General features: G+C 35.5%; 1 protein-coding gene across 13 annotated transcripts in view; it reads left to right on the plus strand.

The window, feature by feature from the left end:
- The window catches only part of LOC134538484 (gastrula zinc finger protein XlCGF8.2DB-like), an 85,008-nt gene that overhangs the window by 12,463 nt on the left and 56,805 nt on the right, over nt 1–15,740 (plus strand). For 11 of the 13 annotated variants that reach the window (XM_063379853.1, XM_063379842.1, XM_063379850.1 and 8 more), the window contains exon 3: nt 11,239–11,371. In XM_063379853.1, coding sequence (XP_063235923.1) covers nt 11,239–11,371 — 133 coding nt within the window. Of the gene's footprint in view, nt 1–11,238; nt 11,372–15,740 lie in introns of those variants that run through there. The other 2 variants (XM_063379845.1, XM_063379847.1) reach the window with 1 other exon arrangement.

Below are 15,740 nucleotides of genomic sequence, written 5' to 3' on the forward strand. Positions count from 1 at the left end.
AACGAACATTTTAAATAAACATTATTTTCTCACGCAAATAATTTATTATAAATTGAGATGTTCAACAGACATTATTATTTTGAACCATATGAACTTTTGTTTCATGTTATCATGTGTGCAACCTAACTCCTGTAATTTTATCAAATATAAAATGACATACCACTGGATTGACTAGAAACTAAAACATACTTTTATTTGATTAAAGAATGTTTATATTAATCATATGTTTCCATGTTGTCATTTTACAGTGTATGTGTATGTGTCCTTCATGATTCCAATTGTTTTGTTGTCTATTCTCATGCCTTGTGAAGGTTTTTATAGTGTGAGAATATTTAATATTTCCCTTGTGTATCATACTACATGAGCCTTAAACTATTAAGGAATTTAAGTGGTGCATAAGGGTGGCGTCCATATATGAATCTTGTAAATTAATTAAAGAATCTATTTATTTTACAGAGCCATAAACATCCATAGATAATTATTTATTATTTAAACTTTAATATTTAAATGACAACCATATTTTGTTTCTACTTAACAATACCACACACTATCTGTGTATTTGTGTATATATATATATATATAACGAGCACACCACAGAAAAGTGGCTACCACTACGTGGAGCCCAACTCACACTGAATTCTGTCACCTATCTAGTACACAATTCAGACTCAATTCTCTCCCTGTATTTTGCCTTAATAAGGTCCAAATTAGAATATTGTTCAGTAATCTGGAATGACATCAAGTCGGCCGATGCAAATAAACTAGAAAGTATACAAACAAAATTAATTAATTTAATAAACTTAAAAAACCTTCCTTCACCTACTTTAACTCCTCTTGGTGCACGTAGAGTATATTTAGATTCTCTGTTTGTTGAAAATTGTTTTAACGCTAAAATTTACTGTACTTATCTCCTGGAAACCACTGGGTTAAAAATACCACAATTTAATTCTCGTTTATACCAAACATATTGTACTCTACATAACTTTAATGACATAATATACAGATTAGTTAGGAATCACAATAATAATCAATTGTCTAAACTTAAAAATTTATCCTCTTAACTTGTCCTCTACTCACATGTTATATTTTGTATTATCCATTTTTTTTTAATATATTTTATGTATAGTTTAATAATTATGTAATTAACATTTCGCTAAGTAATGTGTCATGTTATCTTGTCCTTTTGGTATTTATATCATTTCTGTTTTCATGTTTCGTGTTTATCCTGTGCTGTCTCTATTGTGATAGTGTTTGTTTTTACTTGTTTTGTGTTGTACTTGTTTTGTGTCGTGCCCACCTCTAAAGTCCCAAGACTGTCGGTGGGCATGTAACAAATTTAAATAAATAAAAAATAAATAAATAATTTTCCCTTCATAATAATTTCCATGCGGAATTTGTTTTATATGTGGTGTCAGGAAAGAAAACTCATAATAACAATTTGTATTTTAGGGTCAGGCCATATTATTTTTTTGTCACGGAAGGACAACATTTTTACAATTAAATCTTAATAATTTCTGGAGTATTCTAAATATTATCTAGGAAAATATTTTGCTAGAAAATGTGAGTTGATAGGTATGGTTTGACATAACGTTTTCTTCTTAATGTATTTAGGATTAATTTATAAAAACATCATTTTACATACAAAAATAAATTTTTATAGTTTTATTTATTTATCTATCAGAGTTTAAATAACCCTTTGCGTATGGTCACGGAAGGACGTCACAGAAGGAAATTTTGTCCCAATGTGTTTAAAAATTCATGGGCTGATATAAATTGGAAATATCATGTAACAAAATGAACAAATATACGTATGTTAGAAGAAAATTAAGCTTCATTGACATCAACAGGAGAGTTAAACTTGTAGATGACACTATCGCTACCAATTCGACACTCCATTAGTGGATCAGGGAGTAAAAACAATACATCACTTCTTGAAACTGTAAATATATCACTTTCATTAGCCTTAAAATAAATTACTTTGTGGTCTGTTGCCTTCAACCCCATTACTCAAAAATCACTTGGAGACAATACTTCTTGAATTACACACACGTAACGAAACACAGAATTCTTCTCAGAAATTACTCTGCATAGCACAAATTTTCCTTCACTTAGTTTAGAGCTTTCTACTTCCAAACTAATATTCTTGCGATTATGTCTCTGGAAGGTTATCATAGTTTCCTGGTAGCATAGTGTTAACATTCTTGATAATTTCACAACATACACCGTTACTCTCCTGTCCAGAAAACACAGAATTTATTAGCAACAAAGCGCTGCTGCCATTTTCAGCTGGTACCATGTAGTGAAACTTACGGAGTCCAAGCACTGGGAGACAAATTTCCCAACAATGCTGTAGCTTGCATGCAATATCTTGTTCTTAGTTTCAGGAACATACAATATAACAATCAATTTTACTAATTTGGCAGCAGCATTAGCAAAATCTTGAGCTCCATTTACTATAATTTTTTTTGTAGCTCAGATCTTAATACAGTCAAACCTCTCTGAAACGACCCCTCACGGTTCCCAGGAATAGGGTCTTAATAGAGGGGGGGTCGTAATAGATGTTTTCCGAAATTTTCAGTTGATTTCACCTCTCCCCCCCCCCCCCCCCCCTTTTTCCAAACTGCTACTCACTAAGAAACCAGCCGTACAATGGCAGAATGATGTCACTCACAATGCTAGACGGCTTTGCTTTAAACCCACTTCAACCTTCATGACAAGTCCGTCGCCCTACAGGCCACCTCTAAAGAAAATATGTCAAAAGACAGTTTATTTTTACTGGTTAGTTTACATGTACGTTTTCTGCTTGCAGTAGTTAAATACACTAGAACCCCGATGTCACGAACCCCGGATTTAACGAAGCAGTGATTTTATGAATACATTCTCGGGAACCGTCAAAAAGTTGGTTATTTTGACCAAAATGTGAAAATCAGAAAAAAATTAAAAACAAAATGAAATGAAAGATCATTAAAATCTGTTAATTTTAACACACAGCGTATTTTTGTGTCGGCTTTAATACTTCCAATAATGTTCATGTAAGAATAACAAAAAAATAATGGGACATTTCCTTTAAAAATATGGCAGCTGTTGCTTCTGCAACGCGAGTGGGCGCACACTAAGCTCGCCTGGCTGGCTGACGGCAGCGGCTTCATGACGCATAAGTTCACCCCTCCCTCCCCTCGTTAACATTCTTCAAGGCTAGCTCATCCCTCCCAGACACACAAACCATCTAGTGTCCTACCTTCGCTCTCTGTTGAAAAACCTTCAGTGAGAAAATGCTCATTTCACCCTCCCTTCTCCCGTAAAATTGGGCTATTATGAATGGGTACTAAAGCGGTGAGAGAAGAGTAAGATCGTTGTAAATATTTTCGGACCCCAAGTATGCCAAAATATGTCACTTTTCACACCAAGTTCGAGTTCAGTCATCTCTGGCAAGGAATTTACAAGCTTTCAAACTTAAATATAAATGTATTTTAATGGAAAGGGTCCTATGAAATGGAATATACCGAATAAAATCAAGCTGCTGTCACCAAACAAAGCATAAAACGGCCCAGTGCGTGGTCGTTTCGTAATTGCTCGTGCGAGAGGCAAGACGTGGAATGTTAGAAGAAAGATAAATGCGGGGGAGACAGACGGCAGCCAGTGTGTTTCCTGCGTGGGTAATAAGTGGCGTAGCCTTTTTTTTATGCTGGGTGAAGTGACCTTTTTTTGTCAACCCACTGGAAAAGATAATTGCTTGAGCTGTCAAAATAAACATCGCTGCGGCAGTTAAAACAAGTCGGCGGGCGTGCATCCAGTCGGTCGCTGTGTATATCTACTCTAAAAACATAACATCTCAATTCATAACAAGATTCCTTATAACCTACACGTATTGCCGGATGTTTTCAGCCTGATCCATGCAAGTTCTTTAGCCATGTTTTGAATGAAAACAACTGGCGGGCCAGTGTTGTGCCCTGTTTTGCGGACACATAAAGCTTTTATCAATTTGCTGACAGTATTAATATATTTTTACTCTCCTCGTTAAAATGAAGCAGATAACGTGATTGTTAACAAGTACAAGCAGCATCCGAGATCGGCCGCAGCGCTCGGTACGGGGAGAGGGTGAGCATGGGCGAGCGAGCGGCCAACTACCATGTTCACACACTGCGGCCGGAGGGTTTTTCCTGCATTGAAGGGACGTGGAATGGGGGTTGTCAAGCTCTGACAGCGGTCGACAGGAAGTGGTATCTATTTTTAGATATGCGCTGCCTACGGCAGTACAGCACTCGGCAAGAGAAACGCAGTAACACGCTACTCACCACAAGAAACTTATTTTCTGTCCGATATTCTTCGGATTTTCGGCAATTTTTTCACGGTTCCTCGAAATCGGGTTGTAATAGAAAGGTGGTCACAATAAATGGGGTCGCAGCAAAATGGTTTTACTGTATCACCCTCTTTACTTCTCCGCCAACACCATCATGGGGTCCTTTTTCGTGGGATGTTTCAAAGTAATTATGGTCAGCTTGTAGCGGTTAGGTCCGCTACTTTCAAACGGCGCGCGTCATCGCGGGCCTCCGGCACTCCGCTCCCCTCCTCCTTCTCCCTCCTTTCCCCCCACCCCCTCCAAGTGTTTGTTCAATTTGTACTCGTTCCCCCACCCTTTTGATTATAGGCGCATGCGCGTGCTGCGGCGCGAGCTTATAAATTAAGATGCAACCATGTTGAGAGTCTTCTTCTACTGGTTGACTTTGTCAGGCTTGGTTGTCAGCTATAGCTGATCTGTTGTAATTCTACTAGCATGTAGTCCGAGAGCTTCTAGTTAAACTTTGTGCGTGTGCGACCTCAGGGGAGAAATGTAAGTTGGTTTGAGTCGTCAGTGAGGCGGTGGCCCTCACCCTAATGTAGAATCATTTATTCTTGACTTTGTTCTATCTAAATTCTTTTTCGGTCGCCACCATCAAAATTTTTTTGTATTTTTGCATTAAATTTAACTTCACCTTCGCTTCCGTTTTTCTGTTTGTAACTGTCTCCCCCTGAGACGTTGTCGCACGTATTTGATTGTTAAAGTTTTTTTTTAAAGAATAATGTAACTTCATTCTTTCTTGTACCTGCACTTTGCAGTTGTTTTGTAATTTAATTTTGTAATATAACTTCATTCGTGGCAATGCTTGTGTTTCGAGTTAACTGCGCATTGTCTCTTTTTGACGATCGTTGATTGGATCGCTTACTGTGTAGCCGGCTTACCCACATAATTTTCAATTAACTCGCTTTGTCAGAAATTGTTCTCACTTTATGTATTTAGCCTTGCATTGTTTAAACTTAACATTATCAGCAATGTCAACGTAATGTTATTTTGAATTAATTTTGATTATAAATAAAATGTCTGTGTATCTGATACCGTTTACCTTGCATACCTAATCTGCTCCATTCACGTAAACCCCAGTCCATGCCAGGTTCTGGCCTCCCACATCCCCTAGTAGGCCCCCACCTACTTCAAGCTGAAAGCCAGAAGTCTTTTTCATGGAAAAGAAGATCACATACTTAATATCTGCTTTTGAATTGGTTCACTGCACTATCAGAAAAATAGTGAACAAAATCAAAATGAAATATGAGCCTTGTCTTTAAATCATTGAAAATGGCTTCATTGAAAGCAAGATCGCTGTCTTTATTATGATTTAATGAATCTGATACTATTGCATAGCAAATATGTTGTAACTGACCTTCCAATTTGTAGTATACTACTGCAGTGAAAATTGTAACACTGGGTGAAATCCAGTGGGCTTGCATGATTTCAGACTGATGCTTGATTAAATAATTTTCTGCAAAGTCTTCCAAAATAATTATTTCATTTGCCGGAACTGTTTCTTTTAAAGATCGCAGTTCACTATTAAATGGGTCTTCTTGGTCAAAACATTTATTACTTAGTATAAATCGATTTGACTTTGAATAACTCGAGTGTACTTAGACCCATTCTAATGTATTTATAGAATAAAAGCAAAAGAACGAATCATTTTATATTAATTTGTGGGCGCCAACAACTTCTAAGAAGTTGTAATTATGAGTAAACAATAAAATTGTGTTAATCTGTCGACTTGAATGACACAATATTCGTATCGTGATCGGAAAAATAACAGTTATCAATTTTCAGTGACATTCAATAAATTCCAACTGATATTCATAATTTGTTTCATACCAGTAAAATAGCATCAACCTCATTGAACCTGTTTTATTGCAAGTCTTCAATCAGTGAATGTTTACTATACAAAATGAATTAATTTTTTTATTATCCTGACTATTCAGTAAGTAGAGCTGGGTATGTCGTGGAAAAATTTGCTAGTTCGTTAGATTAGATGACATACAACATTTAAACATTAACTCAAGTTGTCATAGACTTAAGCATTCTGGTATTGGTGAAAGGAGTATTTAAACTGTTTTTACATGATTTTAACTATTCCGGTGTGTTATTTTTGCAAAGCTAGTAAGTTTTGTTACATTCCTTTATAAATATATGACCGACCTGTAGGAATAGTTCAGTGTGATAGAACTATGCATTACGGTTTCTGTCTTCATTATACGGGAACTCAGCAACGAATATTCCGCGTCTTCATCCTTGAAACGCCTCTCTGCTGTTCCGTGTCTTCGTCCTGGAAACGCCTCTCCGCTTTTCTACGACTTCGTCCTGGGAACGCCTCTTAGCAATTCCTCGTCTTCGTCCTGGGAACGCCTCTCGTTGATTCCAAGTCTTCGTCCTGGGAACGCCTCTCGTTGTTCGTCTTCGTCCTGGGAACGCCTCTCGTTGTTTCTGGATGGTCTCGTACTGTCAAATATTCAGTATATTTCTTTCTTCGTCCTGGGAACGCCTCAATATTTCTTCCAATCTTCGTAGCTGTGATTCATATTCTTCATCCTGGGAACGCCTCAATGTTTCTTATAATCTTCGTATAAATCGTAATTCCTCTTCAGGTCAATAAATATTTCCAAATTATCAATATTATCAATTTCTTCTATTATTTCATGCTATTTTTCAAAGTATTCAAAATGTCTTAATTCCAATTTCTTCAGTAATGTAATTTCACGTCTTGCTTCTCCGAAGGTTCCTATATCAATTCTCATATTCGTTTTCTCACTTAAAATTCCAAACAAACTTTTATTTTCTAGCAATAGTTTTTTTCTACCGTCTTCGACCAATATCAGATTGTTTTACAAACTTTTAGTCATATAATATTAAACATGAAATTTGAAAATACCATCCTTATTGGTTAAACAAAATATCTCATTCCTTGAGCAAAGAAGTTTTACATTAAAAAGATATAACTACAAAATTATTAACTTATGGTTCATAGAGAAATAAAGACATGTACACTGAAGTGAAATTTTAAAATATGACACATTAATTTAGTTCCTCCATCTTGTTATATAAAGTTTACAAGTCCAACCTTTATACTATGTTGTCTTTTAGCATTATAACTGTGCCTGGAAAGATACTGTAACTGTGTGTAAAGCTCACATTTTACTGCTTCAATGTCTGCATGTATTTCTTGCTTTGCAACTCTGCCATTTTCTGTTCTCCACTTGTAATAGGAGATATTTCTATTGAACTTGGTGTCATCGAAATAATTGTCTAAATTTGAAGTTCCACAATGGTTGCATTCTCTGTCTACGCAATGAACGTTATTTGTGTCACATAATGTTTGTGAAAGCACATTGCTTACAGAATTAGGGATTTCATGAAGGTACTTCTTCAATGACCCTATAAGTAGTTCAGCATTTCCATGATAACTACACACACACACGTCCTGATCTTTAAGAGACATAGGAACTACATGTTCAGGGTGTAACAATTTGGATTTGATGTACCCTAATAAAACATCACTGGATTCTTTTTTGAAAACACTGAATGCTTCACTTAAGTTTACAAGCAATAGATGTTTCTGGGGGTTTATTCTAAGTTTCTCGAAAAAGAGTTCCCGATCGTAATTTCCACGATTATCGGAAGCTTTCTACAATATGGTATTCTAAGTTACTTTCATCAACTCGGAACCTTTCGATTCTCGGAAGCCAACGATCGGTATGTTTTGAATATATAATTGCTGTCGAAAAGCCTTTGCCGATCGGGAATTAGCAGCCATTTGAAATCATGGCGGATGCACGATTTATGTGTACACAAATAGTTAAACATGGTCGAAAATAGTACATTTTTGGGCGTGATCTATATTTACGATATTTTACGTAGGTGTCAATTGTGTTTAATATTTTGTAAAAGGAAATTTTTTCCCAGTAGCATTGACTATGTATGTTTTTGGGGTGTTATTCAAGTAGTTGACCTAACAGTCACGAGAGGGCAGCAGGGCTTGCGGGAGTGCGAGGCAGTAGCGCGCGTTGCGGCGAGTAGGACTACTACAACACTTAATAGGAATTAAGTTTCGCGTCCATTACCGTTTCCCGAGTGGTAACAGTAATTACTGAAGATATTTGTACATTTATTATGTATAAAATATTGATCCATAATACATGTACAAATATCTTCAGTAATTACTGTTACTACTCAGGAAACGGTAATGGACGCGAAACTTAATTCCGATAAAGTGTTGTATTAGTCCTACCGGCCGCTGCGCGCTACTGCCTCGCACTTCCGCAATCCCTGAAATCTCGTGACTGTTAGGCCAACTACTTGAATACGCCCCATAATCACGAAAGTATTTCTTCATATGGAAGCTACTTCTAACCATATACATATCACAATGCCGTTTTATAGAATGATTTGATATGACGTATGTAAGTAAAAGAAATGCATTCCGTTTTTTTTTTAGTTTTGCCTTCTTTCGGATGAGTCCTTACCATGGTTACCGCTTTAAGTTACAATAATTACGTAATGTAAGTAGTGCTCCAGATACATAATAACTAAGTGGGAATGTAAATACGTTCTTTCTATAATAACAATATAAAACGAAGATTTTATGCAAGTAAATTGAAAAATAACCCAACTTTCAAAATACATATTCATAAATTATTCGCCTGTTTCAGATATCAAAAGTTTCAACAATAACTCAGCGTGTGTATTTTGTTGCAGTCGTGAAATTCGATGAAAATTTTCTCCGCAAGAATTCGGGGTGCTCCTCCATAAAATAAAGCAACATTTTAATTAGCCTCTCACTCACACGAGATCGCAGAGCAGCCATTATTCCAATAATACAATGACCGACCACGTGCAAACAACTCTAAACATTTCACACCAAATATCCCGTAAAAATAATTTAAGAAATAAACATGTTTTCGCTTGCTCGAGCACTTTTAAAATTACTTAAGATTTTTATAAATACTTTTATCAACATTGAAACATCTGCAAAGTATATTGTCTTATAAACTCTGTGTTTTTATTTATAAATTTGTTAGAAATATGAAGTGTTTTTTGTTGTTATGTTGCAGTTTTCAAATCTCATCTTCGCTGCCAGAAAAATTGTAGAGGAGGAAATCGTAACCCGAACTTTGCCGAGATAGTTAGGCCTCGTAACGATACCGCGCTTAGAATAGCAATTTCAGTACCTTTCGATTACGATCGTTCGGAACCGTGTGTTGCCGATCGGCCAAAGAGCTATACGTCGGAATCGATATCGAAATGTTCCGATAGAAAACGCTGGGAACTTAGAATAAACCCCCTGACTCCGCATTTTGCCATTTGCAGTCTGGACAGTAACAAAGTCTTTCTGACCTACACATTGCCAGCTTATATCATCCCTTCAAAAAAATTATTTTACTGTTCTCACACATTCATCTGTAAGGGCATCACTTATTCGTTTCATTTGAACTCCTTTTTTTATAATTGCTAAGCCCTGCTACATTCAAAAATTTACCCAATTTGATTGGTGATAAAGTCTTAAGTTTTCTAAGAACCTCAACACTTTTCTTTGGAGAATCAGGTAACGCCTTTTTCACTCTACCAGCCGCTTTACCTAGGGCACTTGGAGAAAGCAGTGTATCTGTGCAGTTTGGTTTTTTTATTTTCATTCGTGCAACCCTTTTCCTTTCTCGTTCATATTTTCTTAATTTAAAAATACCTCCATTTTTTATTAGCGCTTCCCTCTTTAATTTTTTCCTTTCACGATCTCCACCTCTTTTCTTCTTCTTTTCCTGGAAGTATCTTCTGCCTCTCTCTGCATTCCCGCATCCGTTGAGCTCCTGTCTTTCCCATTGTTTACCTACAAACATAATACATCACCTGTAAAGTTATAGAAAATGAATTTGAAGCCAGTACTCCATTGTTTAAAGAATTTAGAACTGTACATTATAAGACAGATTTGCAAGCACATATCCTAACCTCATTTTTAAAATATATGAAGTTACAAGATTGTAGATGCTCGTGGTGAACTAATTTGTTAGTTTTTTTCACATCAATAGTATAATCTTTAAAATTTGAAATGAGAGTGAAATACACTTACCACATTTAACAAATTTGCTTTATAAAAATTTTCTTCTGAGACCACATATTCTAACTTCAGATTTAGTAATGAAAATGGAGGGAAAATATCATGTGAAAAAAATTGGAGGGAACAGGAAACAGGTTATGTTGGGAAATTTGGTTGAACTTTTACTTCCGTGACAAAAAATGTCCTTCAGTGACAGTTTGTAAAATGTTTTTTAAATTTTCAATACAAACGTCAGAAAATATGTTAATGGTTAGTTAGGTAAAATTTAATTGCACTTAGGAAAATGTGAGCTTACAATTTCATACCTTGATAATTATTGGTGTTTTATTTAAAATAATGCCTTAAAATTGTCATGGAAGGATATTTTAATTTTTGGAGGAGTCACAAAATCGTGTAACATTTATCTATGCATACAATTTTTTTTTCTAGTTTACTCATACAAAGCAACGTAGACCTACGGTGAAAATTTGACTAAAAGTAAATAGGAATTAAATAAATTCTAAAAAACTGTTGTCCTTCCGTGACATAAAATTTTTGATTTTTTAACTTTGATCATGCCTATCACACCAACCTTTTGGTTAAGCTCTTAATATAAGTTTTCTATAATTATTTTAAAGCCTGCTACACGAGTTTTTAATATTTTCCCTGATATAATATTAAATATTAAAATATTCAACAATGTCCCTCTTTATTGTGGCCTGACCCTTTACTATGAAATGTAGTTTGACATTGAATGGATAGTATTGACACAAAATGTGTTTCAGCTTATTTAGTTGTTTTTCACAACATTCACATTCACGTATGTTGGTATGAATGTGAGATGTGACGCATGTGGCAGAGTGAAGACGGGGCTGATGGAGAGTGGACGGCGGGCGCTGAGACGGCCGAGAGCAGGGTGAAGGTGAAGGAAGAGATAGACGTCGAAGACTTCCAGGCGAGTGAGCAGCTACAAGAGGCTGCCTCGCTCTCAGGTGTGTGTCCAATTTAAGTTTTAACTCTTATCAAGTTGACCTTGGACTAGCTAGCAATGTAGAGCAGGGGCTTTAATACAAAACAAAACTCATGTTTGTTGGGTATCCCCTAGGTGTTTATTTGAGAGAAATAATTGCAAATAGTAAATTATTCAATATTTTCAAAGAAATAGGACCAAATGGTTAATGTATCGCAATAGAGAATAATAAAAACTTGGTAAGCGAACTGTTAAAATTGAATGTCATCAAATTTAACATTAACTAAGGACTATTTTAAAACATACAATCATCTAGTACATACCCTGTATGAAACGTTCACTCATCACCAGTACAATATATATTACTTATGTGTTTTCGTAGATTAACGTCCTTCGTACATATTTCAATTGTCTTCAGTAAAGAGATGTTGACTTGATGGCTTCAGTAGTTCTCTTCACTGATTTGCTAACCGTTCAGGTAGAATTCACGATGCGTCCTAGACAGTTTTGCTAACTAATCGACAACACTAATGTTCACCCATATAATTCAGTAGTTCTTTTACAGCTTGCGTATTGTTGTAGTAGAAACTACGATGTGTCACAGAAAGTCTGCAAACTATTAGACGGCACTTAAATTCATCCATAGATTTCAGTTGGTTCTCGTTTGCAGAAGTTTGGTAGAAGTCACCATGCGCCTTATAAAGTCCTCGAACTGTAGAATTACATAGTTACACGTACCCAGACTTAAAACACTGTCGATGCCAATAAATTTCGAAGAGAGCATTCCTGTGGAAAGTTATTTAATTCTTAATAAAGTTAAGGTATGTAAAACTATTTATATCTATTAATTTTAACTTTAACTTCAGTACTGGCGCATAAGAGGAGAATATTTTTTCAAAATGACACACTAAGTTCATCGACACCCAAACTGATTCAGTAACGAACATATTCTGACCAAATGTTGTAACAAGAACTAAACATTCTTCTCTCGTTTTATTCTTACATTGCACAATTCGTAAATAATCAAATCCAAAGGAATAAGTTACATATACAGATTTCATACAGCAAAAGGTTAACTATGAAACAAAATTCCTTTTTACAAAGACTTGATTAAATTCCAATGTTATTAGGCTATGAATGAAATTAAATTTAATATATTTTCAGGTGAGTAATTGGCTTCACAATATCAAAAATGTTGGAACATTGGCATTCTGTTCACCAACTGAATAGACATATGGTAAAATTCACACAATACTTTGTGTATACAGAATATTTCTATCTCTAGGTCACATCAGTAGATTCACTATTGTTTCCTCTCTTGGCCAACATGTTGAGCAACTTAGTTCTAGTACAAATATATGGATTTCAGCTTTGTTATTAAAGCCTTTGGGAAGAACAACATGAAGACTTCCTAAAATATCTGATCAGCATGGAAATAAAATTATGAAAATACTGTATTTTTTTTTTATATAGTTTTTCTTTTCTAAAACAGGTTGCCTTCATTTTAAGGCAAATTACGTTTAATCCATACTCTCAGCGATCCGTACATGGACCTGTTCCATTTAGTCTGAGTTAGCGTGTTTCTAAAGTATTACTTTTCATTAGCAGCCTCCTCTTTTTTTTATGAAATATTTTAGCATTGTAAGATAAGTTTGTACAGTAGAATCCCACTAATCCGAACTAATTGGGACCGAACACTGTTCGGATTAGCGAAAATTCGGATTAGGCGGAATTTTGTCATATAATGCCATATATTGTCTTTTTGAGGTGTATTTAGTGTCTGATATGTCAAATATGTATGAAAGGTCAGACGAAAAATACACCTTTATTATTTAGCGTACATATTTAATATCATATAATATTTTTAATTACTCACATAGCTTTAACTGCAATTTCAGATATTCCGAGTTTAACAAATACAACAGCCTACATTACGTGACAACATTAGGTCGTGAGTGTGTATTAGCGGAAGGGCACTGACCTTCAACCAGAGTAAACAAAGCCCCCATCCTCCTTCCCGCATAGTCTTACGCATTCCTCTCCTCTTGCGTTCCCAACTATGATGAGTCAGACAGTCAGTGTGCCACATGCTACTGCTGTGTCACCTGCTACTGCACACTTGCCCTGTGTTTTGTGAGCCCTTGTGTGCAGTGTGTAGTGCTGATGGTCATCGTGACAAACAAGCGTAAACATAACTCGTGTACATTAAAAGAAAAACTGGAAGTACTGAAAAGACTTGACAGGTGAAAGTGCCACTCTGTTATCGAAAGAATTCGGTGTCGGCAAAGTAACCATTTCCGATTGTAAAAATAATAGTGGTAAAATTGAGCAGTTTTGTACTACAAGTGATAAAATTATTGAAAAATGTAGCAAAATGACAGTGTCTTCATACGAAAAATTGGACGAAGCACTTTTTTTATGGTTTACCCAAAAAAGACAAAGAGGAATCCCTATCACTGGCCCTCTGTTTCAAGAAAAAGCGCTTCAATTGAACAAGCTCATGGATGGTGACGCATCATTTACTGCTAGTTGAGGTTTCTTAGACCGATGGAAGAAACGACATGGAATCAGGCAGCTTACAATAACTGTGGAGAAACTGTCAGCGAACAACGAAGCGGCTATTGAAAACCTTGAGGAGTTCAAAGATATAATATCTTCCTACTCGCCACAGCAAGTTATAACGGGGATGAGACGGGACTTAACTTTAAAGCATTGCCTACCAAAAGTCTTGCATCACAAGAGGAACAATCTGCACCAGGGTTTAAAATGGATAAACAAAGCCTAACTGTGTTAGCCTGCTGCAACGCTTCTGCCACAAATAAGCTTCCACTGATGGTTATCGGCAAATCGGCAAAACCACGCTGTTTTAAAAAACATGAACATGAACACTCTCCCTGTATTTTACAGAAACCAAAAGAAAGCTTGGATGGATTGTGTGTTGTTCCAAGACTGGTTTGAAAAACAAATTGTGCCAAAAGTAAAGGCCTTAAACAAAGAAAATGGATTGCCTCCTAGTGCTTTGTTACTCATAAACAATGCTCCGTCACATCCTGAAGAAATGCAATTGTTTGCGGTGATATCAGAGCCATTTTTCTCCCACCAAACGTCACTTCAATTTTGCAGCCAATGGACCAAGGAGTTTTGCAGGCTTTGAAACAGAATTACAGAAAAATGCTTCTTCATAGCCTGCTTGAAGAGAATGAAGAACTGACAATCTTGCATAAACTCAAGAAAATCACCATCAGAGATGTCATTTACTGGGTAGCAGAAGCTTGGGAGAACACACAAAAGGAATCTTTACAGAAATCATGGAAATATCTCTGACCTGATTTAGAGTTTGTCCAAACAGTCTTTCCCCCGGCAAAAGAAAAGTTTTAACTTCAACTAGTGAAAAAAATTGTACCAGGTTGCGAAAATGCGGAAGAGAGCGTTGAAAAGTGGACAAAAATTTTCAATACGTGCATTTGTATTTAAGTACTATGTACGTAATCCTATTTTTTTCTCTTTTCAGTTAAACAGTGAAATGGATAAATTATAAGTTTCTTATGTAAATATTAATAAACGTACAACAGTACTTGAAAAAACTTGTTTTTCTTTACTTTTCCTAGTTCTTAAATGTTATAAAAAATTTTTTTTTGTCCTAGGCCTGTTTGGATTAGGTGGATTTTTGGATTAGCGGGACTCTACTGTATGTAAATTATTTCATTCCTAATGGGCCAGTATAAATGGCATGAACCTTTATTGGGTGTTTATTATAAACATGTTTGAGAGGAATTACTAAACATATTCATAATCAATTTTTTTTTTAAATAATAAAATGATTTGTAAACAATAATCCATGGATTTATTTTGGATGGAATTTAAAATATGAGCAAATATTGGGAATTTTATAAGTTGGAGATAATATATTGGCACATGAAATCTACATTCAAAATTAGTAGCCTTACTTTTAATATAATATATTTTAAAATTTTCCCTATGTTTTTTTTCCCGCTTCAATTTTGACCATAAAAATTCCTCACATTTTATTGAATATATTAATTTATGTCAAGGGTCGGCCTATCAGACATTATTATATTACTATATTTATTTGGGGAACAAGGGAGCGTTAAGGGTGACAACGGCATGTACATCAAGTGCCTAGTCCCCTCTGCGTGCAAGGAATCGCAAGGAAGTGATTCCTTGCATTCCATTGAGATGAGCACACCTGTTAGACGTCAACTATTCTGTTGGAAATTGGCGTTGGAATCGAAGATGTTAATCTAAGTTGGTTTTCAAATACAGAAGTGTATAAAGGTCCATTTTTGTCATGTTGATGAAGACCTTTATGTGTGTGTATATATATATTTATACATACCAAGAATCAAATATCTGGCAAGTTGGCATTTTGT

This window comes from Bacillus rossius, chromosome 13 (genome assembly GCF_032445375.1).
Source record: "Bacillus rossius redtenbacheri isolate Brsri chromosome 13, Brsri_v3, whole genome shotgun sequence".
NCBI classification, from domain to species: Eukaryota; Metazoa; Arthropoda; class Insecta; order Phasmatodea; family Bacillidae; genus Bacillus; species Bacillus rossius.